Source organism: Phoca vitulina, unplaced genomic scaffold (assembly GCF_004348235.1).
Source record: "Phoca vitulina isolate PV1807 unplaced genomic scaffold, GSC_HSeal_1.0 scaffold40, whole genome shotgun sequence".
In the NCBI taxonomy this organism is placed as follows: Eukaryota; Metazoa; Chordata; class Mammalia; order Carnivora; family Phocidae; genus Phoca; species Phoca vitulina.
Genome location: NW_022589743.1, coordinates 5609405 through 5634836, shown reverse-complemented (window position 1 = coordinate 5634836; position 25432 = coordinate 5609405). Strand labels below are relative to the sequence as shown.

The following is a 25432-nucleotide window of genomic DNA, read 5'->3' as shown; positions in this document are numbered from 1 at the left end:
TAGCATATATATATAATGGAATATTATTCAGCCATAAAAAAGAATTAAATCTTGCCATTTATGATGACAGGGATGGAGCTAGAGAGTATAATGCTAAGTGAAATAAACCAGTCAGAAAAAAACAAATACCAATTAATTTCACTCATATGTGCAATTTAAATGAGCAAGGAAAAAGAGAGAGAGAGAGAAACCAAGAACCGACTCTTAACTAGGGAACAAACAGATGGTTACCAGAGTGGAGGTGGGTAGGGAGATGGGTCAAATAGGGGATGGGAATTAAAAGTACACTTATCCTGATGAGCACTGGCTGATGCATGGAAGTGTTGAATCACTATATTGTATATCTAAAACTAATAAAACACCGTATGTTAACTACACTGGAATTAAAATTTTTTAAAAAGTTGGCACAGCATCTGACACATAGTAAGTCCTCAAAATTTGTGGGTGCATCCTGCCCGCAGCTTTCCTAATGAACCTTCTTGAGAATGTGGTAGCTCATATGTCAAGTCAGATAGTCACCTCTTCCTTTTACACAACTGAGATTCTATTTCCTCTCAACTAATCCATTCGTAGTGTTAACATTTCCATTTAAACTGTAGGGAATTATTTCTGGGGCGCCTGGGTGGCTCAGTCGGTTAAGCGGCTGCCTTTGGCTCAGGTCATGATCCCAGGGTCCTGGGATCAAGCCCCGCATCGGGCTTCCTGCTCCTCGGGAAGCCTGCTTCTCCCTCTCCCACTCCCCCTGCTTGTGCTCCCTCTCTCGTTGTCTCTTTCTCTGTCAAATAAATAAATTTAAAAAATCTTAAACTGTAGGGAATTATTTCTGAGTATATTGCAGGAGATTTGGGCAGGCTGCCTCAAGAGAAAATATAAAGGAAACCTCACGTAAGCTTTGTGTCATACCAGGCAAGTAACTTTATTGAATCTTTTGGAATTTCTGAGGGTAAGGTTTACTTATGCTTAGCTGTCCTCAATAAATATCAACCCTATAAGTGTTATCTCCATTAAACTAAAGATCTTCAATATGTTTATTTTGTGAATTGGGTCATTTAAAAAAGACGCACTTCCTCCTTTTTTTTTCCCAATCTGGAAATAGGAAGATAGACAACATGAGGGACTTACACCAGCATTGTCTCTGAGTTCCCTTCCAGACTCAAGGATAAATTTACCTTGTTGTGTACATAGCTTTTGACAAGAACAGTTAAATCATTTCTTTATGATTGTTCTATAACTCAGACATACATTATTTCAAACTAGCTCTCCTTCCATGTGACTGAGGTTTGTTGAATAGTTTAGGATAGCTGACTTTTTAAATTAGGTGATTAAAAAAAAAATATATATATATATATATATAACATAGATCAATGTGTTCTGTATAGTATCAGCATAACTGGATAAGAGTGGTGTAGTAAAGAAAGCAAATGGGATGTGAAGATAAATATGATGGTTAATTTTATATGTTAATTTGGCTGGGCCACAGTGTCCAGATATTTGGTCAAACATCATTCTGGATGTTTCTGTGAGGGTATTTTTGGATGAGACAAACATTTAAATCAGTGGACTTTGAATAAATCAAATAGCACTCCATAATGCGGGGGGGGGGGGGGGGGGGTGCCTCCGGTCAGGTGAATGCCTGATGAGAACAACAGGACTGAGCTTCTTGGAGCAAGAAGGAATTCTGCAGCAAATGACCTTCAGACTTGAGCTGCAGCATCAGCTCTTCTCTGGTTCGCCAGCCTGCGGCCCACCCTATGGAATTTGAACTTGCCACACACAGCCTACTGGTTCCTTTTCTCCGGAGAACCCTACCTAATGCAATAAACAATCCCAAACACCCTTGACTCTAAACCCCTGTGGGGTTCCTACACCAACAACTCGTCATATTGCGCCGTTAGGTCGTCAGCTGGGCAATCTAATAATTTCCAGTGGCTAAAAGCACAGGCTTTAGAGACAGAGCTTTGTGGGGGTCAAGCCCCGGCTCCCCAACCAATGGGCTGTTTGCCTTTTGGTATAAAATCACCAGAGGCCCAGAAGGACAGGTATGCCCTGTGGGAGGCCTCCATGCCACAGGTAGGGCTAGCCCGGTTTCTTATCATCTGAGAGGAAGCAAATGGCTTGAGTCTAAGTACCAGACTTGTTTGGTGCTGGGTTTGGTGAGGGAGAAATTGTGAGAATTAATTAAGTTCAGGTTCAAAACTTAGCGTGGTATCTGACACCCAGTAACAGGTCAAACTAGGATGGCAGTTGTTATGAACAAGATCATTGCTGACTGTCAAAGAATCAAACTTCTCTTGACCCTAAAAGCACACTGGTTGAATTTATTTCCCTCTAATACAGCGGTGTCATCAGAATAAAAGAGATGAATCCAGTAATAACAGGACTTGGCTAATCATGAGCTGCTGCAAACCTCCGTGTTTGCTATAGGAAGACATTCAGTTTTACAAAATGAATAACCTGAGGTTAATTCTTTGCTTTGCAAAAGAACGCATGGCTTTTAGATGGGTTCAAGTGATCGAGATAATATTGAGTGACATGCAATCTTGACAGGCCCCTCTGTGGAACACCTGTTAACTGCTCCCCTCAACAAATATGGCTCCACCCTGTCTCCAGCCAGTGTAAATGTCTGCAGGTGAGGAAATCAAGGGACTTCCCTGACCTACAGATTTCTCCAGGTCTCCTCCCGGGATGAACTTTAGCAGCCAAGGGTCCGTTCCGGTCCCCTATTTTCCTGAAAAGGAATCTCGCTGCCTCTGCACCTGCCTAAGCCCTGCATTTGCAGACTGGAGGAGAAATCACAATTCCCCACAGGGCTCCCATCTGAAAGGGGCTGAGATGCTTGCATTTGCTCACATCATGAGACCTGGAATCAAGAAGACATGGCTTTGCTACCCCCTCCAGTTGTACAATCCTGGATAAGTCACTGAGCCTTCAGCAACTGCACTTAGGGCCCTCCCTTGCAAAATGATCATCACTTACACCTCTCACCTCATTTTGGAATGGATTAAAATAAAACATAGAGGAGAACCATGAAGCAGCCAAAGGCAGCCGGGATCTCCCCCTGCAGCTTCAACTTCTCTGTGCAGCTCTGTTTCCTGGTCGGCATGAGACAACTTTTTCCAACATGCTGTGCACCAAAGTAGTTCATTGGAAACACTGTAATTAGCATTACAGTTAAAATGACACTACTGCAATGTTAATTACTACAGTGCAGATGTACCATTAGATATCATACATAATGTTGTCAAGCCTTTATTTTTAAATTAAAGTGCAACAAACCATACCCGGGCTACACAGCTTTTTTTGATTAATACAAATTAATGTTATTTCAGTGTCTAGGGAAAGGGTGGGGCTAAGGGGGTGTTGCATCTAGCTGTAAGAATACATAGGCAAATGGTCGAGTTTCAGGTGGATTTCCCATAACTCCCTTCCCCTACTCTGGTCTCTGCATGGTGGAGAGTGTGAGCTCCATGAGGGCAGGGACTGTGCCTGGTTTTACTCACCATGCCATCCTCAGCTCCTAGCACACAGTTAGAGGCATTATTCGGACTCTTCATTTCAGCTCAGGTCATGATCTCAGGGTGTGGGATGGAGCCCGGTGTCAGGTTCTGTGCTGGGGGTGGAGCCTGCTTAAGATTCTCTCTCTCTCCCTCCCTTTGTCCCTCCCCCACCTCCCATGTTCAATAAATAAATAAATAAATAATAATCTGGAATGATGGGCAAGCGAATCGTCACAATGCGGAAATCAGTGGAAGTCCTTCATTGTGATGTTTAGCAAGCAACACTGTATCCCACTGGATGCTGGGAGGTGGGGAAGATCAGCATGGGTCCTGGACATCAGCTAGGCACCCATGCAGAAGTCAAAAGAGTGGGGGAAGGAAGAGAATAAAAATGTTGGACTGCTACATGTATTATTTCCTTATTTCTCATAACTCATGAGGGAATTTTTCCCCAACTTTTTTTTTACTGCGGTAAAAGACACATATAAAGTTTACCATATTAACCATTCTTATGTATACATTTCAGTGGTCTTAAGGACATTTCACATCGTCCTGCAACTATCACCACCATCCGTCTCCAGGACTCTTTTCATCTTGCAAAACTGAAACTCTGTGCCCATTAAGTAATAACTCCCTTTTCCTCTCCCCAACCATGTTCCACTTTCTATCTCTATTACTCTGACTACTCTAGGTACCTCGTAGAAGTGGAATCTATTTACTTTTAAAGTAATTACTGATAAGGAAGATTTACTTCTATCATTTTGACGTTTGTTTTCTATATGCCTTATAGTTTTCTATCCCCCATTTTCATGGGGGGGGGTGGTTCTTATCTCTACATTATGTTTAGGGAAACTAAGGATTCAGGGAATTCACTGAGCCTCCCAAGGTCACCAAGAGGCACACAGGGAATCTTTTGACTCAAGGATCCTTCATTCTTCCACCTGCTACGTGCCAGTAGGTTTTCTAAGTCCTGGGGAAATGCAGACAAGCATACCACCTGGTCCCTGCCTTGTTTCAATGTGCAACAGTTTTCTTAGGAACATTAGACATTAGACAGGCACAGATGGAAAGATTTCTAGAAGTGCAGGAAAGCCCCAGATACTTCCCTAATGGGACAGAGCATATATCCTCTAAGAATTCAGGGCACTGGGGCACCTGGGTGGCTTAGTCGGTTATGCGTCTGCCTTCTGCTCAGGTCATGGTCTCAGGGTCCTGGGATGGAGCCCCGCATCGGGCTCCCTGCTCCGCGGGAAGCCTGCTCCTCCCTCTCCTACTCCCCCTGCTTGTGTTCCCTCTCTCACTGTCTCTCTGTCAAATAAATAAATAAAATCTTTAAAAAAAAAAGAAAGAATTCAGAGCAGTTCCTTTTACACTGCCTCACACACCATAGGTGCCCACAGATGTTACTGGTTGAATCTCATGGTGCTGTTCTTTTTGTCATTTGAAGAGAATTACCAAGATCCAGCTCTGCTCTGTGGGACCTGCTCTCCACAGCCGATGGATGTGGCAATAGATAGTAAGCACTGTAATAATGTGTACACCACTTGACAGAGAATTTGCCAATTGAAATATCCCTGGATTAATAAAGCTAATTTATCCATAGGATGCTCATTGCAGTACGTTTTTGCAATAGTGAAAAAGTGAAGGGGATGTAAAGATTCAACAATAAGTTATGTATTTTTACAGTGGAGTATTATGCAACCATTTCAAAGTGACATTACAGAAGAGCAGTTTAGTGACCCGGAAATATTCATGTTTGTGAAAATTATATATATATTTATATAATATATAATCATATGTGGTATTTATATAGTTAAATAACAATATTGTGTTTGTGTACATAATATGTATAATTATTTATGTATATTAAATATATAATATATAATAATTATATATAATATATACTGAATAATATTGTATTCATCTATTATACTATATTATAGCATATTATCTATATACTAATATAATTATAATTAATATGATTTATATATTAATATATAACAAATATACTACATGATATCATTAATATATTAATATTATACATAGCATATTATAAATAATAGTATATATTTATATATACAAATTCATATATATATACATGTGTGTGAAAAATCACTTATCTGATTATACAGACACACATATAAAATGATCTTGTTAAAATATGGGTATAGATAGTCATACATATATGTTATAGTATATATAGGTATAAGAATATATATATCAAAATATTAGTGGTGATCATTGGGTAATTGTGGAATTGTGGCTAATTTTTATTTCCTTGAGCCATTCTATATCTTTTTAACCATATATAATACCTATATTATCTTAATATTAGAAAAAGTAATTTTTACTTAATGATAGATGCAATGTCAAACACAAGCCTATCTCTGACCATTTTACTGCCAAGGAAATCATGAGTTGGGACATGAAAAAAATGACAAGCTCTCATGATCTCATACTGACTAAATATGCGTTTATTTGAGACTGGAGGAGTACACACTTTGGGATTATCTGGTTGCAAAGAATGGATAACTTGAGAAAAAATTAATTTATTGGTAAGATGTAAAGCATCTGAGAAAATGCAGCTCAGGCCTCATGAAGGAACTGCAAACAAGGATTTCTGAAGGTCAAGTGGCTGTTCTCTCTCTCTCAATGCACGGTTTCCTCTGTCATTGTTGGCACATCTGCTTTTCTCTTCTCTCTCTGGTCTGACTTCCAGCTACCTAGCAGGCTGAGTCTCTGGACTCCATGTGACTCTCCAGTTCAGGTACTCAACACTGCCAGGCACTCAACAGAGTTTCTGTTGATAGTTCCAGATTCAGGAGGGGAAAGATGATTGACCTAGTGTTTATCAGTTAGCTTTTGCTCCATAACAGACTACCTCCAAAACTTAGGGACTTAAAACCCCAATTATTTACCTTCCAAGTCCGTGGGTCTGTGGGTGGTTCTTCTGGTCTGGGCAAGGCTAGGCTGACCTCGGCTGGGCCAGTCAGCTGGCAGGTCAGCCATGGGATGGTCAGTCTGTGATGGCTTCTCCTCTTCAGTGTCATGTCATCCCCCAGCAGGCTAGCCCAGGCTCGTTGACATGGTGGTCTCAAGTTTCCAAGAAGGAGTGAGGAAATATGCAAGGCCTCTCAGAGCACAGACATCATATCCCCTATTGGCCAAAGCAAGTGACAAGGCCAGCCCAGAGTCAAGAGGGAGAGAAGCAGATCCCTATCTTGAAGGGAACAGCTACAGAGTCCTGTTGTAAAGAATGCAGTTACAGGGAGGGGAAGAATTCTGGCCCTTTTTGCAATCTGCCCTTTAATCTGCCAAGCACCCAGGCTGACATGAGCTCCATCTTGTAGCAATAGAACATTACATATTTCCATGTGGCCCCAGGGATTGAGGCAGCAGGGGAAGAGAGAGACTGGAGACTTGTGCATGTAAGCTTTTCACTTCCAGAGTTTCACCCTGGAAGGGACACCTGTCATGTCCCCTCATACCCCATGGCCAACGTCAGTCACATGGGCTCCACCTTACAGCAAAATGAGTCAATGGAGTATTTAGTGGGCGTTATTCTCTCCACCACAGTGAGCCATCTGCAGACCTATCTGATTATCACTAGTGTCAGAAAGGTGGAGGGGCAGGTAAGGGTAGTGCTAGAGAGAAAATGTATGAAACTGTGACTAAGGAATGTATCATATGTTACATGAAGCCCTTAAGGAATCCCTAGGGCAGAAGGCTGGGCCCAAAGCAGCCAGAGTAAGCAGGAAGAAAATCCAAGTATCTCAGCCTCTGAAAGTCCAGAAGCATTCCATTCAGACCCATTCAGAGTCTCCTTTAAGCTTTTGTTCTGCCCCAAGAGCTAAGTCAACCCAGGAGACAAAGGCAGTAGAGTCACAGGTAGTAATCAGGGTTCAAGTGTTGAGAGGTGCTAAGTCAATAAAATGAAGCTGAATATCAAGTTCAAAGAGAAAAGAAGGAAAGGGAACATCAAGCGGTAAGGTCAGCAGTTTGAGAAGCTGAAGCAAGATGGAATCAGGAGTGAGGAAGGGAAATGGGAAACTTGTATCCATCTCTTTAGCTTAGCACTGAGTCCATGAGTTCTGAGAAGGGGGTCAGAGCTCACATTCTGTGCAGCATCTGGTGGCCAGGGCAAGAGAGGGACCTAACAAAGACACATGGGACTGCACACTTGAGACTTCAAACCAAAACCTTCAGTCTCCCACGATGGTTTGCTCCTGTTTACCCATTTTTGGCTTCCTTGTCTCTCATTTGGCCTTTGTGGCATCTCTTGCTTTCTCCAATTTCTCACACCTGAGATTTTAACTTTTACAGTATCTCTACATTCCAAATACTTAGGGTTAGAGGGGCAAGTTATATTTTTAAGTTTTTATTTTAATACAGTGTAGTATTAGTTTCAGGTGTACAATATAGTGATTCAGCACTTCCATACATCACCTGGTGCTCATCGTGACAAGCACACTCCTAAATCCCCATCGCCTATTTCACCCATCCCCCCACCTGGCTCCCCGCTGGTGACCATCAGTTTGTTCTCTAGAGTTAAGAGTCTCTTTCATGATTTGTCTCTCTCTTTCTTTTTTTTCTTCCTTTGCTCATTTGTTTTATTTCTTAAATTCCACATATTAGTGAAATCATATGGTATTTGTCTTTCTCTGACTGACTTGTTTTGCTTAGCCTTATGCTCTCTAGCTCCATCCATGTTGCTACAAATGGCAAGATTCCATTCTTTTTTATGGCTGAGTAATATTGCATTATATATATATCCATTTATCTGTCAGTGGATACTTGGGCTGCTTCCATAGTTTGGCTCTTGTAAGTAATGCTGCTATAAACATAGGGTTACATGTATGCCTTTTGCACTAGTGTTTTTGTATTCTTTGGGTAAATATCCAGTAGTGTGATTGCTGGATTGAAGGGTGGATCTTTTTTTAACTTTTTGAGGAAACTCCATACTGTTTTGCAAAATGGCTGCCCCAGTTTGCCTTCCCACTGACAGTGCACAAGGGTTCCTCCTTCTCCACATCCTTGCCAACACCTGTTGTTAAGAGGGACAAGTTATTTTTTCTAAAGTGCAATGTCCAAAATATTAGTCACAGTTGCTGAGGTCTCCTTTGAATTCCCACCTCAAATTCCTACATGATCATGTGATCATAAATGTGGTTTATGCCTTGCAGAAAATACCACAGAAGCCAGGTAGGGCAGGAATGCCTTCTAGGTACTGCTACTCCCTATTTCATATATAAACTTAGCCTAATGTTTGCCTATCAAGAGGAGGCAAAAGGCATTGGTCTAAGCACCATGCTGGTTTGGTGAGACACGGAAAGAGAGCTTTGCTTGACCTGTTGTGCATTGCCTTGCAGGTCAGTGGGACCATGTACAACACTGGAAGACATGTGTCCCTGCGCCTGGACAAGGAACACTTGGTTAACATATCAGGAGGGCCCATGACATACAGCCACCGGCTGGAGGAGATCCGACTACACTTCGGGAGTGAGGACAGCCAAGGGTCGGAGCACCTCCTCAATGGACAAGCCTTCTCTGGGGAGGTATGTGGGGCTGTTGAAGTACTAAAGTTGAGTGCCAATTAATAAGACTTGGTGTCTATTTATACCCAAGGTGGGATAACAGATGGAAAGCTTTCTTTTAAATCTGTGAAATGAGAAGGTCAGTGCCTCCTTTCTCCATCTGTCTTTTGCAAGTTGATGTGGAAGTCTATAAACGTGCTTCCAGTGTTTTCTAGGGAAGGCCACAATGAAACTGGGTATTTCCTTCTGAGACATTGGTGCAGCTATCATGACTCATGCCCTACAGTATCTCTGGAGCATTATTTTAACCCCAAATCCTCACTTTTCATGCATACCTTCACTTACACCTACTTGGACCATCAGCCTCTCATATGAGAGTATAGGTTCCATAATTTCTTCCTTCTGGCAGAATGGATCTTATTTGCACAAAACTATAACTTACTGTGAAATAAATGTCAGGCAACTAAATAGTCTGCCTGACTTTCTACAGAATAGAAATGTCATTGTATGTCACCATTACTGGTGAGTATCACTATGTGCCACCATCAACCCAGGTAGGACACAGACCATAGCAGCGAGCCAAACCAGCTTCAATTATAGGATGAGAGATATAACAGATATCATCTGGATTCTGACCCTTGACAAGCATGGTATATTTAATTTGTCCTCTTACACTTGAGGGTGGTTATCAATTAGGGGTCTGGGGGGCTTATATGCTAAATAGTCGGTAACTACGTTTCTGTTTAAAAGTCCTCAGTAACTGAGGTCAAGAAAGCTTTAAAATAACAGAAGTATGTATCTCACAATTGACTAGTCTTTTTAAATTTTTTCAATCAACATCATGTTTAAACCTGGCATTGTTTTTAATATAGTAAGGCCATACACTGAGAAAGAGAGGCCAACCTTAAGGAGTCCCTTGGCCAGATTTTAATGATTGTTCAACGTGTATCAACTGAGAATCTACTAGGCTCTCTCCTAGGTACCAGGGATACAAAGATTAAAAAACAAAACAAAACAAAACAAAAAACAAAAAAAAGGCAAAGCTCCTACCACAAAGGAGTTCAAAGAATACTATATTCAAATCATTGAAGTATTCTGTTATTAGAGTATTCTGAGATGTACAAAGACCCTGGCCAACTCACAGGAAGAAGTGACAGATTTTCCCTGAAGGGGCCAGGAGAAGTGTCCCAGAGGAGGGACCCTTTGAACTGGGCTAAGAAGAGAGGAAATGCAGAATAATGTTTAAGAACATCAGCTCTGGAGTCAAAGAACCAGAGTTTGTATGTCCTGCTCTAATACACACTTATTATGTGATCTTGAGATGGTTTCTTGATCCTTCTAAGGCTGAGTTTACACACCTCATAAGGTTATTTTGAAAATTAAGTGGGATTTCAGATGTAAGGAACATTTGGAGTACTCAAGAGTTGATAGACAACAAAGATAAAGCAGGAAATTATGAACAACAAAGGCACCAACCTGTGTCAGGACATTGTGTGTATTGGGGAAGCTTCAGGTAGAGTTCAGCTCATCTGTGCTCTATTAGTAATGGCTGCATAGAGCACAGGGTTGAGCAGGAATGAGCCTCCTTCCTGGATCCATAGGAAAAAAATGCTAGGATTGATTAGGGATGTCTGCCAAAGGCACCCTAATGGAAAAACTCCCGAGAGTTGCAGATTCTGAGCTAGAGTATAGCAGGGAAGATGAGGAAAGCAGGGCGAAAATCCATGAATTGAGAGTGACCAGGGACTGCCAGTCTGAATTAGGGAATATTCTAAATTAGATAAACACTTCCTTTTTAAATACATATCATTTCAGTATTTGTAACTTTTATTTGTTGGTTTACTTGCTCATTTCTTTGGTTTGATTTCTTTGCTTTTTTCCCTCACTGATCCTTATCATAATATTGCCTCCGATTAAAAACTAATTTATTAATGAATTTATTTATTGAATGAGTGAAAAAGTGTGGATGGTTACTTGGCTAAAATATTTGCTTTGTAGAATTCCTTAGAATTGCCTTTTTCTTCAGTGTGTGATAAGGGTGCATTGTAATTTGTATAGGAACTACAATTTTGGAGTAAATGAGTGTCTCCAAAATCCTTAACGGAAACACATAACAAGTTGATCTCTCAAAGTATTAATTTTCCTAGACATACCCAGACCACAGGTATCAGGCACTCTAAGGAATCTGCATTTTTAAAGCCCCCAGGAGAGTCTGATGATTAGGTTTGTGAAGCACTCATTCCACTGGCACATTATTAAGTGCTTTCCATGAATAAAGCATCGAAACAGAGTTGCAAGTGAGAATTAACTGGGGACCATTGTCAAAATATTTACATTTGAATCCTGCCCTAGGGCAATTGAATCAGGGTCTCAGGGAGTGGGGTCTAGATATGCACCTTTATATAAATTACCCCCAAGAGATTTTGGTGAGTGACCACTGTGCCAGTTTTAGCTCAGAATATGCCCGAATTATCCCAGTTTTCTAAACAATGAGCACTTAATCAACAAAACCATACTGCACAAAAATTAAAAAGGACACCCGGGTGTTATGGCAAATGGCAAAGCTGGGGTGCTGTCTAGATGGATGAGATTTGGAGAACAGCTTCCCAAGCAGGCAAGCCAGAGCATTGGCCTCAGCATAAGTACTATTACACCTTGTCTTGGGCAGACCACATCAGCTGTGTTACTTTTCTTTCCCAGCCCCTCAGTATGAGTGGTCTCAGTATGAGTGGTCTCTGAACTGGTGTGGGTTTAGGTATAAGAAATCAGAATGCTAGAAGCACCAAAACAATGTCACGTGGCTAAGTATTAGCCTTTGAGATATTTAAGAGTTTAGTGACCAAGAAAATTTTGGCACCTTCTCTGTGGCATGAGGGAAAAGACCTAGGGTCCATGGATGGAAGTCCTAGAAAGATGGAGTTCAACTAAATAAATATATGTTCTAACAATGAGAGCTATCCATTGATGGAACGAGTTTGCCTCTGAAGATAGTGAATTCCCATCACTGGAATTATTAAGCATGGAATGGAATTTGAGGACTTCATAAGAGTGACTCATCTCATATCCTCATGAGCAAAGAATGTACCTTCTAGTGCTGAAATCCCATGTAATCCATGATTTCCTTATAGAAAATGTCCCCCAACCAGATTCCACTGAGTGTTAGCCCCAGTTAGAGTAAATATAGCCCATCCTGGAGGTTAATGTCTTATTTTTATTTTGTGCTGTCTTCAAAGCCACCTTTGGTCTCTGTTTTTGGCTATCCTCTGAGAGGACCTAAGTAGACACTTCTAGCAACAGAGCGTGTGCTTATTTTGTTGACAATGAATAATCACATCGCCATCTGTCCCATCTATCATCGCCAATCGTGATAAGTCAATTAATGCCAGGCATTTTCCTTGGCACGGCGCAACAGTCGTTATCTCAAGAGCTGAAGATTAATTGCAGTCTTGTCTAGTGAGGTTATTGTAATTGATGGTAATCATTTGCTTTGTTTTATAAAGCTGTGTGGATGTACAACACAGTCAGCAACTGCATTTTTATAAAAATTATTCATGTCCTACACGGAGCATTCCTGGATGCCTTGTTGGGGGCTGGTGATAAATGAGCATATTCAGGGATTCAAATGCCTCCATTTTTTCAAGAAGGGAAAATGAACCGTTTTTAATATGGAAGACCCTTCACTTGCTGATCGTGTCTAACTAACTGGTTAGATTATGTCCACTCTAAAGTAGGGTATTTATGAAAAGAAACAAATGCATTAAGTAGGCAAAAGATAGTATTTGAAAAAAATCCTGGGGATGGATGAAGTTCCAGTAGTGAGGCTAGACAAAAAAGAGGCGTTCTTATTGAGTGGAGGTTGGAAATACTCATTTTGAAAACCTTCCTTAAGTTCTTTCCGAAGGCGCAAGGGAGTGTATATACTGAGACTCGCACCAGCCACTTCGCGGGAAACCTCTGCCAGGTCCCCCCGTTCCTGCCATCCATCTTCCCATGTCTCCAGTGTGCTGAGCTCCATAGCCCCGCATAGCAGACAGTCTGCTGAGGGGCATGTATATTTAAAATACAGGGTCACGCGGCTTGTATTTGAGGATGGTTCTGGAAGGGGGTTATGAAATAGCTCTCTCGGGACTGTTTTAAGGAGAGGACACTTGGACACCTCTGTGGCCGGACACAGTCGCTGCTCCCGCTGAAGGTGAGGTAGGAACATGAGCTTTTCCCGGCTCAGCCTCTTGAGTCTCTGATTCTGCTCACACACATCCGAGCAAGGAACGAGTCCACAGCTATTGCTATGAATGTGGATAAGATTGCTTCATTAAAAGGAGGAACAAAAGTCGTATGTTATTTATTTATGGGTTTGTTTGCTTGTTTGTTTGTTTGCTTATCTATTTATTTAGTGGCTCTGAACCAGAATAGGGAATACAATTATCTCCGTGCAAACAACTGAGAAGTGCAGAAAATGCAGACCCTGTCCCCTTGAAGGAGTCTGTTACTTGCATCCTTTAGACACTGGCTGCACTAAAGCCGCACAAATTTGTAGGAATAAGCAACACCAGATTGTTCTGCAGGGTGCTAGAGTATGAAATGTGCTGAGGAGCACATCACGGAGAACCAGGGCCCCATTAGGCACGGAACGGCTCTGGGGGGAGGTACTCAGGCAATGTAATTAGCACTTTGCCGGGAGGCTGAGACCTCCTTGTAGAGATGTTCGTTGATACAAGTGGAGTTTTGAAGGGGAATGAGAATTGGGATGTTTAAGAATAACAGGTACACGGTCATACGTATGGAAGAACTCCCTGAGTGCCGAGGTAAAGGTGTTCCCTCTGTTCTGAATCCCAGCTTTCTCTCTCTCTTCCTCATTCGTGCACAGCCCCCCACCCCCACCCCACACCCCAGAACTTTCCAAGCCTCCTCCCCTCCTCCCAGCCAGTGACTCCCAGAGAATCCTCCATATTCACCTATTTCAGTAGTCCGCAAGCCGTAGCCTGTGGACCAAATTCAGTCGAGTAGCTAAACATGGTTTACATGTTTAAAGGATTGGGTTTTTAAAAATAAAAGAAGAAGAAGAAGAAGAACGTGCAACAGAGACTCTGTGTGGCCTGCAAAAGCCGAAATATTTACAAAATATCTGGTCTTTTACACAAAAATGTTGCTGGCCCCAATCTATTAAATTGCCCATCACTGTAGATTTTATAACTGTTTAATCTCAGTTCTCTTGGAACTGGAGTTCTTTGTTGATAGAGATTTTATTTTGATCATCGCTGTATTCCCAGCACTTTGTACATTGTCAGACACATGAGGGCAGAGTCCATAAATGTTTACTGAATGAAAAAATAAATGATCTTCGTACACTCCTTCAGGACAGGGACTTTTTTCACTATTCATCTTTGTATACCATACACCTAGCACAGTACCCACCATACAGTAGGTGCTTAATTGATGTTTGTGGAATGAGTCATTCAATCACTGAATCTATAACTCAATCAACTCTTGGCGACCTAGGAATTCAAAGCTTACAGGAATTTTTTCCTGGAATTTTGGGTGTGTTGTATTCATTGACTATACCAGGAATATGCAGCCTCATTTAAATTGAAGATGGGGTGTTTCAATAAAGGCTGTCCAAAGCACCAAGTTCTATTAGAAACTGGAAAAGAGAAAGAGTGGTTTAGTTCACAGCAACCACTAAGGCGTGTTCGGGGCTTTCTTTGAGAAAGGATTGTACTTTGAGAGATGCAAAATGTATTAACAAGGTACTAACCTAGCCCTATCCTCAGTGTGGTAAAGAACACAAAAGCATTGAACAATTGTCACCTTGGAGGAACAAGGCACAGATTTGAGTCAATTACTCAGCAGCACAATCCAGAACTTGCTCAGGCACGTCCACAGCTGGCTACCGAATCTCACTGCTAACATCTGGCCACTGTTTACGTGCTTCCTGATTTGCTTTTCCTTCCTTCCTTCCTTCCTTCTTTCCTTCAGCTAACAAATATTGAGTGCCTACCATGTGCTACAGTGAAGAAAACAGATAAAAATCCTTCCTGTATGGTGCTTATAGTCAAGTGAGAATGGACAAGTAATAAATAATAAACATAATAAATGAGTAAATGCATATGGTAAGTTAGAATAAGATCAACACTATGGGAAAAGAAATAGAGTCAGGAGGGATCAGAGCATGAGGAGGGGAGGTAATGAGTTACAAGGGTAAACAGGATTGTCTGTATAAGCTGTGTTGAGAGGATGTCATCTGTGAGGTTGCCATAGAGATGTCTGGGGGAAGGACATTCCAGGCAGAGGTAAGAGCCGCTACCATGGCTTTGAAGTGGGAGAGAGCTGTGAGCGTTCTAGGAAGAGGGAGAGCAGCCCCAACACAGGGTAAGAGAGAGGGCGTGAGAAGTCAGGGAGGTGAGAGTGGGCAGGGCTGCTGCATATCAGGTCCTCTTTGCCTGGACTTTGTATGGACTTTGGCCGTTACTCTCAATGAATTCCAAAGCACAACATAAATTCTCCCATTGAATCACCAACGCTGGCTCCGTGAAGTTGCCTCTTGGTATTGTCTCCCTCTTACCTGGAGAACCTAAGGCCCAAGACCATGCAGACAGTAAAATGATTGAGGTTGGGCTTAGCTCAGGTCTTCTGATTCATAACATTGATTAACCTAAGCCAAGGTTTACCTACCCATAAACCCCAGAGTAGTGACTGCTCGCCTACTCTGGGCCCTAGCCCAGGGGGGACATTCAAGGATCTGTAGACCATGAGTAAGACCCTGACTTCCCAGAATGTTAGCTCCATGCAGTCACAGAGTAGGTCGTACTTTTTAATATGTCCCCATACATGTGACAGGCACCTGACGGATATTACTGAATAAAAAGATTGAATGGGCAAAATGAAGATAAAAGATTGCAACTTTCAGAGTGCCTAAATTATGCCCAGTATATCATGAATTCAGTTCTATTGCCATAAGGCAAACCTAATAAAGTCAATGTCAATATCAACAGCAGTTCTAGACATTTTATGTTAAGTTATTCACAAATACAGAGTAAGTGAATTCTTCAGGGTCCCTGGGAGGAGGAATGGTAAAATGGATAGCCAGTGTGCTAGAAACATTCATGTAGATTCCTCATTTCAGCACTGGAATTACTCCCAAGATCAGACCAAGGAATTAGTCTTTGCCAATGCTAGAAGCCAAAGTTCTGGATCCCAGGAGCCAGTCCCACTCAGAGTTAGCAAACTGGCCTTTGAGAAGCAAAGCAAACAGAAGTCAGAAGCCCAGATGGTGATTGGGCATATTATGATGATGCCAGCAAGCAGATGATGACTGGGATCTAAGGATAAGGAGTCTTCCCTTTGGACATTTTTATAATTGCTTCTGGGAAGGGACAATCCAATCAAGTCAGCAGCTTTCCAAATTGCTAGTTTTAGATGGACACCATGGGGCAGCCAAAGAGAGAAGACATTGCATTTAAAGACAACTTGCTGAGGCAACTCATTATCCCGGGGACTCCCATCCTAACCTGCATCATACCTCTGACCTGGTCCTGCCAGGATGTCATTATGACAGCCACCATCCTCCTCTACTGGACTCTAATCTCCTCCCTGGTGTTCCGTCTAAAGCAGGGAAGGAGTATTATATCACAAAGACATTGTTAAAGACAGGCATTACCTGGGACTTGATCAAGGTTCAGTGTGTAGAACCTAACTGTTACCATGGAGACCATCAGTGTTCGGCTTTACAAGTGTCGAATGTGGTCTTCCTTTATTTAGTAAACAATGACATTGCAGTTAAGGTGGGTACTGGACCCAACACCTCTACAAACTAGCTGTACTTTTTTCCACCCATTTCCAAAGCCACAGGAATAAAATCAATTGGAAAAGAAAGGTGTGAAGTAAGAATTCACTACTACTCTGACCACTGTCAAGAGTTCACTAAAATTTGCAGAGGTTCCACCAAAAATCACATTTCCTACTTCAAGGTATAGACCCACTATTGAAAAGAACAAGTCTGCTCAAAGCCTCCGTCTGAAGTGTTAAAATTGGAGGTCCATGGAGGTCACCTCTTCCAACCCACTTACTGTACAAAAGAAAACTCAGATGCCAGAGAGGATAAGAGCCCTGCCCAAAGTCACTGAGAGACAGTGGCAGAATTAGGACTGGAACCTAAGTTTCTGGCGCCCTAATTTGAGATTTAAAATTTTTCGGATAAAAATGTAGATTATATACAATCCCAAGATTCAGCAGGCCCTTTGAGATCATCTGGTTTAGTTGTCCCGTAGAGCAGGTGTAGTCTGATAATCAGATTCCCTATCTTAGTGAGCAGAACCCATCACAAGGACGTTAATGCAGCCAGCCTCAAAAAGGCAAAGACATGGACAGATTATTTTATAAGCATGAGCACTCATCAGCATCCATGAGGAGATGGATCTAGAAGTCACCAAATCACCCCAAACAAAAATACCACCCATGTGAGAACTGTAATAGTGCCTGATTGCAAGAAATGTAGAAATGAAAGACTGGAAGACTAAAACAGAAAGTAGAATTCCTGAAAGATCCTTTGGTTGGTCTTAATACAAAAAGGCAATCACGAGGACCTAAGAATGTAAGCCATGCTTTTCTACAGTTTGAATCCCCCTCCTACCCACTCTCCCCAATAGCCACCTAGAACAACAGCTCAGTAATATTAAATATAAGTAATCTAGATAATAATATTGCAAAATTAAATCATGAGATGTCTAGCCGCTCCATGGATGTGCTGCTATACAATTCAAAATAAAGCCATTTAAAACCCCCAGATTCATTTGCTCTGACATATCGATAAACTTTTGCTGAAACAAAGCTAATCATCTCAATGGTGCCGACTTAATTGCTCGCCAGTTGACGGATAATAAACAGACCTGAGGATTAAAATATGAACTAATTACTGTACTCAATTCCATTTACTTGATTTCATGTTCCATTAATTTTTTGCATCATTTCTGGTAGAAGCCTTAGATTTATGGCCGCCCCAAATGAATTATGCCATTTAGTTGCCTGTGGCATGCTCATGTTCAGAATTGGTTGGAAAGAGCAGAATTCTGGGCAGTAAATATTTAGCCAAAGCAGCCTAGGATATAGTAAGTGAAGGTAATTATCCGTTCCCAAATACCAGCCAGGGTCAACCTATATAAATCTATCCCCGTCTCAGCAGTAAAAGGGCAACACTAGGATTGCTCTCATGATTATTCATTGGATCATCTTGTTAGAAGCAGTTTCCAAGAACAGCAGTTGCCTTGGTCCGGAAGAGGGCCACAGGGAAGCCGAGACAAGCGCACGGTGGGGAAGGGACAGTGGCTTGGGAGTCAGACTCTTGGGCCACCAGACAGAGGGTAATGTTTTTACTTAAAAGATCTGCCTTCAACACCCTGTTCTTTCGCCTACTAGCTGTGTGATTTCAGCAAGGGCAAAACGGGGCAAATCACTTAGCCTTCCTTAACCTTTTAAAACTCTGATCTGGGTTTAATAATGCCAGTCCTATATACATGATCAGTTGATTGTGTATTGAGGAAAAGCATTCCTGTGATAGGGCTTCTTAAGCTGCAAAGTGCTATGCCAGTCATCTAGTCCAAAATCTTTGCAGAGAAGACCTATGAAAATAATCACAACATACCAAGATGGTTGCTACCATTGGTTTTCATTTGTTGAGCTTGTACCATGACCCAGTTCAGTGCCTTCTCACACCCATTGCTCACAACAAACCTGTGAGCTAACACTCGGAAGCACCATTTTTACAAAAAGGAAAAGAAAGTCAGAGAGATTAAAGAACCTGCTTTCAGTCACATGGTCCATACGGGGAAGAGCGGGGATTTGAACCCAGGTCTCTGACTTCAGCTATGCAAAGTCAAGGCACCTAACTGGTTCTGCTTCTAAGTAGCTGCTTGATCACGGGTAAGTTCATTCTCTCTAATCACGAATACCCCTCCCAGTTCTGCACCAGCCTTAAGAATAACCTGCACTTTTTCTGGCTATAAAGTGAGACGGGAGCCTATCTCTCCAAGTGGCACGAACTGCAATGGGAAATATGACACAGCGTCCTTTTGTGCACCTGCCGAGGACTGTAGATTCATTCACCTGCCCCTCTCAGATGGACAGTAACTAGGACGTTACATACAGATGCACAGTGATGTTTTTTTTGCTCTCGTGTCTTTGAAATACAATAAGCAAGGTATTGCATATCTGTAAATTTGTTTGTGAATAAACACATCTGTTTCCCTCTGCAAAGCATGGGAAACCATATTCCTTAGTCTCAGAGGTGGCTTGGGCGAATACATTTTCTGGTACTGGATCTGTTTGCTGAGCTAGAAATTTCTGGATTGAGTCTTAAAAATGGACCCTGCAGGAGCTGTTTGGCAAAATGAGCTTAGCCAGAAGATTTTAAATCATACTGCCAGCCAGGAAAAGGGGGAAGGCCCAGCGATCACCAGATACCTGCCTCAGGAATCAGTGCCCCTGCTCCAGGTTTTTCAAAGCAAACAGCTGTGTCTGCTTCAGGAAGGACCAGTCTGGTGGACCCAAACAGCCACCCAGAACAACTATTGTTTCTGTAAGGTCCTTGGTGGGGATCACACATTTCCCGTTGCACCTGCGTGTCTAGGGCTAATGTGTTCCTCTTCCCCCAGGTGACGAGCTGGGACCTTCTTGCATAAGCAATGGTTAATCGCAGAGGTTAAAATTGCCAGAGTTATTCATTCCTATGTTTGAATCTGGCTTTGTCACACACACCTGTGACCTTGGGCAAGTTACTCAACCTACTTGTCCTTTGGTTTCCTTATTGATGAGACTAACAGCGATGCCCATCTGTAGGGCTCCCCTCCCCAGCTTTATTGAGGTAAAGTTTACCTACAATAAAAGTCAGCCATTTTAACTGTACAAGTCAATATATCATCATAAATATATAGTCATGTAACCACCGCTACAACTATGATCTCGAACGCTTTCATCATCACGAAAGGTGCCCTCATGTCCCTCAGCAGTCAATCCCCTGACCCCTGGTAACCACTGATCTGCTATCACTGTAGTTTTGCTTTTTTCAAATTTCAATGGACTCATACAGTATATAGTCTTTTTTTTTAACTTTATTTTTTAAATTATCATACATTTAAATTAACTGTTTTCCTTTGGCATACAGTTCTCTGAACTTTAGCATGTACAGATTTGCATAACCATCATCATAATCAGGGTACAGAACCGTTCTACCCTATCGGGTATTTTTCAGGATTAAGAGGATCAGTGTATGTAAAGTGCTCAGAACAGAGCCTGGCACGCAGTGAGCGCTCAGTAATGGTAGTGTTTATTGGCAACGGTATGCTTCTTCGGGCTCCATCTTTCAAGGTCAGCATTTTTACCCTCTGTCCCCATCTAGGAATCCAGAGTGGCATCCGTGCAGGAGGTGAAATTCCTACATTTCACCTTTTCTGATTGCTGATTTCTTCTTGGTATTAATACTCCCTAGAAGAGGGCTGCAGATGTGCCACCCACGGGCCAAGGTGTTTGTCCTCAGAACTGCACCTCTTTCTAGTCTTTCTAGTCATCACTGGGGCCCCATGCAAGCCAGTCAGGCCCTGCTAACACCAGCTCGGACATGTGGTTCCGGAAATGCATTGGCTGGAGCATGTGCAAGGAAGTGCAATCCCCATCCTGGCCTCTGGGAGCGCCCTTCCCCCTCCCCAGATAACGACTCCTTCTTCCTTCTTGCAAAGGTCAGCAGCAAATAGAGCATTTTCTCATGCTCTGGGTCTGAGGCAAAACCTTGATCTGTCTAGATAGGATGATCACATGCTCCTAGGGCAGTCTAGATTGAGGTCAGTTGGTCCTGGTGTCATTGAAATAGCACCTCCTTTTCTCTCAAAAATGCCCCACTTTGTACAATGAATCATATGGTCAATCTGTGTCTAGAAGACCTTGGACAAGCTGCTTAACCTCTCTGGATCTCCTTCCCCTCATCCAGAAAATGAGAGGATTGGAGTAGCTCGGTCAGAGCCCTTCCAGCACCACGGGGCCCAGGGAAGTAAAATCGTCCTGAGTCATTTTATCATCACATATAAACATTGACGGAAGGGGTCGTTGTGCTGTCTGGAGAGTCAGAAACATGGGTCTGCAATAAAATCTTTATGCTACATTGAAGAGGTTCCCCCAAAGATTAAGTATATACTCTCTAAGTGGCCACCATCATATCTCCTTTAAAGTAAAAGCTTGGGAAATTAAGACATTTGATGTGACACCAAAAATTAAAGCTGAGCTTGTCCTGCTGACTTGGATATGTCACCTTTACTTGTTAGAATGCCTGAAATATTGAACCTCCTACTGTGTCCCTGTTACCACGGCCACAGTATACTAGCAGTACTAGTACACGCATGCGTGCACACACACAAACACGCACACATTCTACAAGGCGTCGGTCATTCAGCTACCTCCCAGGTAAAATGCTCCTGTGGTTAGTAGGGTATTTTACTAGAAACTACAGGTTCCCCTTGAACCATTTTGCTTTGTGTGTTTTAATTACAATTTAAGTGATTTCTCTACACGGAGCACCCCTAGGAAGAAACCCCAGGAATTATCATCATCATCCACTTAGGCTTTGTTTCAATTCTGGTCTTTAGAGAGCCAGAACAGTAAGAAGATTCTGTCACCGTAAACCCCTCTGTAAATCCCTATTGGTGTCACTCTTTGCCATCAAACAAAAGGGAGAGGGTTTCGGCTCCAAAAGGCGGTTGCCAGCTTTGCTTTTTAAAACCTCGGGGGCATCCAAACACTCAGTCCCACCAAGCTCTAGTGCTGCTTCTGGAGTATTCATTTAGCTTGATTTACATTATTTTAATTTTCTTAGGGGTGTCTTTACTAGCTGGAGGGTGATTTTTTTTCCCTTAATTAAAGAACAAGTTGATTCCAAAGCACACACAACAAAACAAGCCCCTTCATACCCTGTCTCGCTTGTCACTTTCTCCTGCTGTTCTTGTTTTTGGATGCTTTCCAGCTTTCGCCCCACCTGCCTTCTCAAGCTGGAAATGGGATGGAGTGACAGGGGCTGAGGCCCGTCTTTCAGTGGAACCAACAAGCCCTTGGTTTCAATTCTTTTAATTCCCACGAGCAGATGACGGTTTGGGGGACAGGTAGTGTTCTATCTCTTAGATAGAAAAGCTGTATTATCAGCCAGAGCAATTCAACAAAAATCCATGCAGTTGAGCCAAGAATGGTTCCAGCCTAGGACTGCTCAGTGAACAAACCCAGCCACTGTCCTCACGGAGTTCAGGTCCCCAAGGGCATCTTAGGTGTGGTGCTTTGGGATGCAGGTCACAGGAACTCACGCAAGCTAAGTGAAGCGACCAAGACAATCTATGGAAAGCCTCTGGGATATGTCATAGAACTCAAGGTCACCTGGGCCAGTAAAGAGCCTGGAAGCCAGAACTGAGACAAGGTCATGACCCTGGGAACTATTCCAACCCCACTTCTGACCTCCACATAGCTGCTTTATTTTCATTCTCTCCATCAGCTGTCCTTTTCTTCTGATTCTCTGTGCCCATGCAGGGAATAAATGACCACCCCTTAGGCTCCCAAGTTTAGGTCCTCTTGGATCAAGACCACCTGGCCTGACTGGCTGACTGGCTCTTCATCCCAATTCTGAGTTCTCCAAGAAGAGGTTTGATTTTTTTCCAGCCTAGATCTGATATCCTCTCTGACCCAACCAGCTATGTGTGTGAGATGGTCATGTAGATAAACAGGTCTGGGGGGACCTGCCCTGGTGGGAGGAAGAGCAATTACATGGAATAAGCAGTTGCTGTAAGCCATACGGACACCCCCAAAAATGTCGACTGGTGGGGAACGTAGTTTTTTCCTGCTCAGCCCAACAAAATCCACACGATATATTGGACGCAAACCTAGGGGTTGGAGGAGGCTTTCGGACATGAGCAATATCTTGAAAGAGAGGTTATGAATGTGGTTGAAATAGGATGAGAGCATCCCAGACAAATAGGAATAGTACCTGTTAGTAGAAAGAATAAATGTAGTCAATCCCTAGTGTGCTCTCAAAGAATTTAACGTCTTGTGATTGTCACAACAATCTTACTCATCGTGGGGACGTCAGTGGCAAATCAGAGCATGTCACTCGTCTTCCTGGCCGCCGGTGCTGCTCTCCCCCTCCTCCCTTTCTGCCAGTACATAAATCACAGGGTGGGCTCAAACAAGTTTCCCAGGGGTTGGCATCAAGCAAATCCACATTCAGATGCCAGTTCTGCCACTAGCTGTGTGCCCTTCAAAAATATTTGGGCTCTTCCAAAATGAGGAAAATGGTAGTAACAATATCAACCTCAGAGGCTTTGTTGTTGGGATAAAACAAGGCAGTGTGAGATCAAGAGCCTTAGCGCTGTGTCTGGCCCAGAGATGACAAGAATGTTTCCAGCCCCTTCCCTCTCTATCTGTTGTCTTCTCCAGGGGTGGGCTGATGAGCTGTCTCTGGTAGAACCACACAGACTTAGGAGGGATGTGGTCTAACATTGGAACAGAATAGTTAAAATAAGGACTCTTCCCAGCCACCAAAAGGGAACATTTCTAAAATAATCAGTGGACCTTTACATGTGTTCTCACCTCTTGCCTGTCAGTTTCCAGAACTCGGAGCAAAAAGAGGAAGAATTGTTTATATTGTTCACAATTACTCATTGGCTTGGAACCACTTTCACTTGCTTGGTATTAAGCCTGTCGAGTGAGGCATCCAGTGGGGCTGATCATCCGAGCTCCCTGTTGCCCACCTTAGTCGGGGACCATCTTATCTGGGCACAGATGATTAGTTTATGACAACTGTATCTAATCTCTGTCCCTTCCACGGAACTGAAACAACCCAAGGAATTATTCTGTCCCATGTGTTGACTTTATTTCTTAAGAGACCCAGATATAAGACGCTCTCCAAAAGCCTTTTGAATATCAAAGTCCAGGATATCCCCATTGGGATAGTTTTCTCGTTATTAGTGTTCTGGAAAATGCCAACAGGTGCGAAACACACAGCTTTCTTGGGCAGAGGCTGCGCTTGATCAACACTGCAGGTTATATTCTTTAATTTGGGTGCTTGTTTTAATTAAAAGAAAAGTTCATTTACAGTGGACCTTTAATATTGAAGGTGCATTTTTTTTTCAACTGGCATATATTCAATTTCTTTTTCAACAGAAAAAAAAAAAGAATGTTTGCTTGAGTTAAGAGCTGGGGATCAGGGTTAAATTTGCAAAACCAACTATATCCCTAGCTATATAGTATGATTTGCTTCACTGCAAATACATGTTAATCCCTTAACCTTGCTCAAGACCCTATCGATTTTCTGGCCAGATTTACAAAACATTTCTACCAGGAAATAATGGCCAGCAAGTTCAGAAAAAGAATCCAACAAGGAAGAAAATATTCTTGCACCACAAGGTTTGACAAAGTCTGATTGGTGTGTTTAATAACTTCCTCATCAAGGAAACAGAAGAACGACTAATTCAAAATAATGAAAAACACAAAAATTCTGTATAATGAATTATATTTATTCCTCATAGACACGTATTTGAGTTTTTACTGTGTGAAAATTTTTCCCAGCCTCTGGGTTCTAATATGAATAATGAACAATCCATGTCCTTGAGGAGTTTCTGTTCTAGTAAGGAGATATTTAGTGTTTCTCACCGAGTTCTGCGCTAAGAGACGGCACTGCTCGAGGTGGGAATACACAGAGCCGCGGGCAGAGGGTTATGAGCACGAGACTTGACTCTTGCCTCTACTGCTGGGGCTAGCCCTCAGCAAGTTATTTCCCAGGTCTCTGCCTCAGCTTCATCATCTGTAAAATGGGAATAATAATGGTACCAACTTATGCCTCACTGATTCATCCTCTGTCCTGATTTGTTGGCCATTTCAGAGAGATGTCTATCTGAGACTTACTTCCTCTTCTCTGACCACACACATTGGCCTACACTTTGTGTTTTCTGAAAATTAATGCCACATCAATATCCCCATCATTAGAGAAAACCAGGATTTATGAGATTTAGCAGAAATGGTATGATGCAGAGGAACATACGTCGGCCGCAGTTCTTTGTTTTCCTGGTCTTTCTGAGCACCCCTTCTCTGCCATTGCTGCATGGCTGTTAAATAGGTCAGCTTGTCTACCCCACTGGAATGCCTCCAGAGAGGGCTGCAGGGGTTGGATATTGGCTGGGTGAGCAAGAGATGGACCGAAGAGATGGCTGTCAAGAAAACCGAAAAAATCCTGGATTTTATTTCTTTCAGGAATACTGGAAACTTCCACGCAAAATGTCAGTTTCTACACCAAAATAGCTTATTCATGCATAGGCTGGTGGAGAACATGATGCAGATGCCTCTTCAGTCACCAGCAAATGAAGAGGGAGCAACAGAATTCACTAT

At 42.4% G+C, this 25432-nt stretch overlaps 1 protein-coding gene across 2 annotated transcripts in view; it reads left to right on the top strand.

Annotated features, from left to right (window-relative positions):
• The window catches only part of CA10 (carbonic anhydrase 10), a 497444-nt gene that overhangs the window by 383950 nt on the left and 88062 nt on the right, over positions 1 to 25432 (top strand). For both annotated transcript variants that reach the window (XM_032428451.1, XM_032428452.1), the window contains one exon: positions 8867 to 9052. In XM_032428451.1, coding sequence (XP_032284342.1) covers positions 8867 to 9052 — 186 coding nt within the window. The remainder of the gene's footprint in view (positions 1 to 8866; positions 9053 to 25432) is intronic.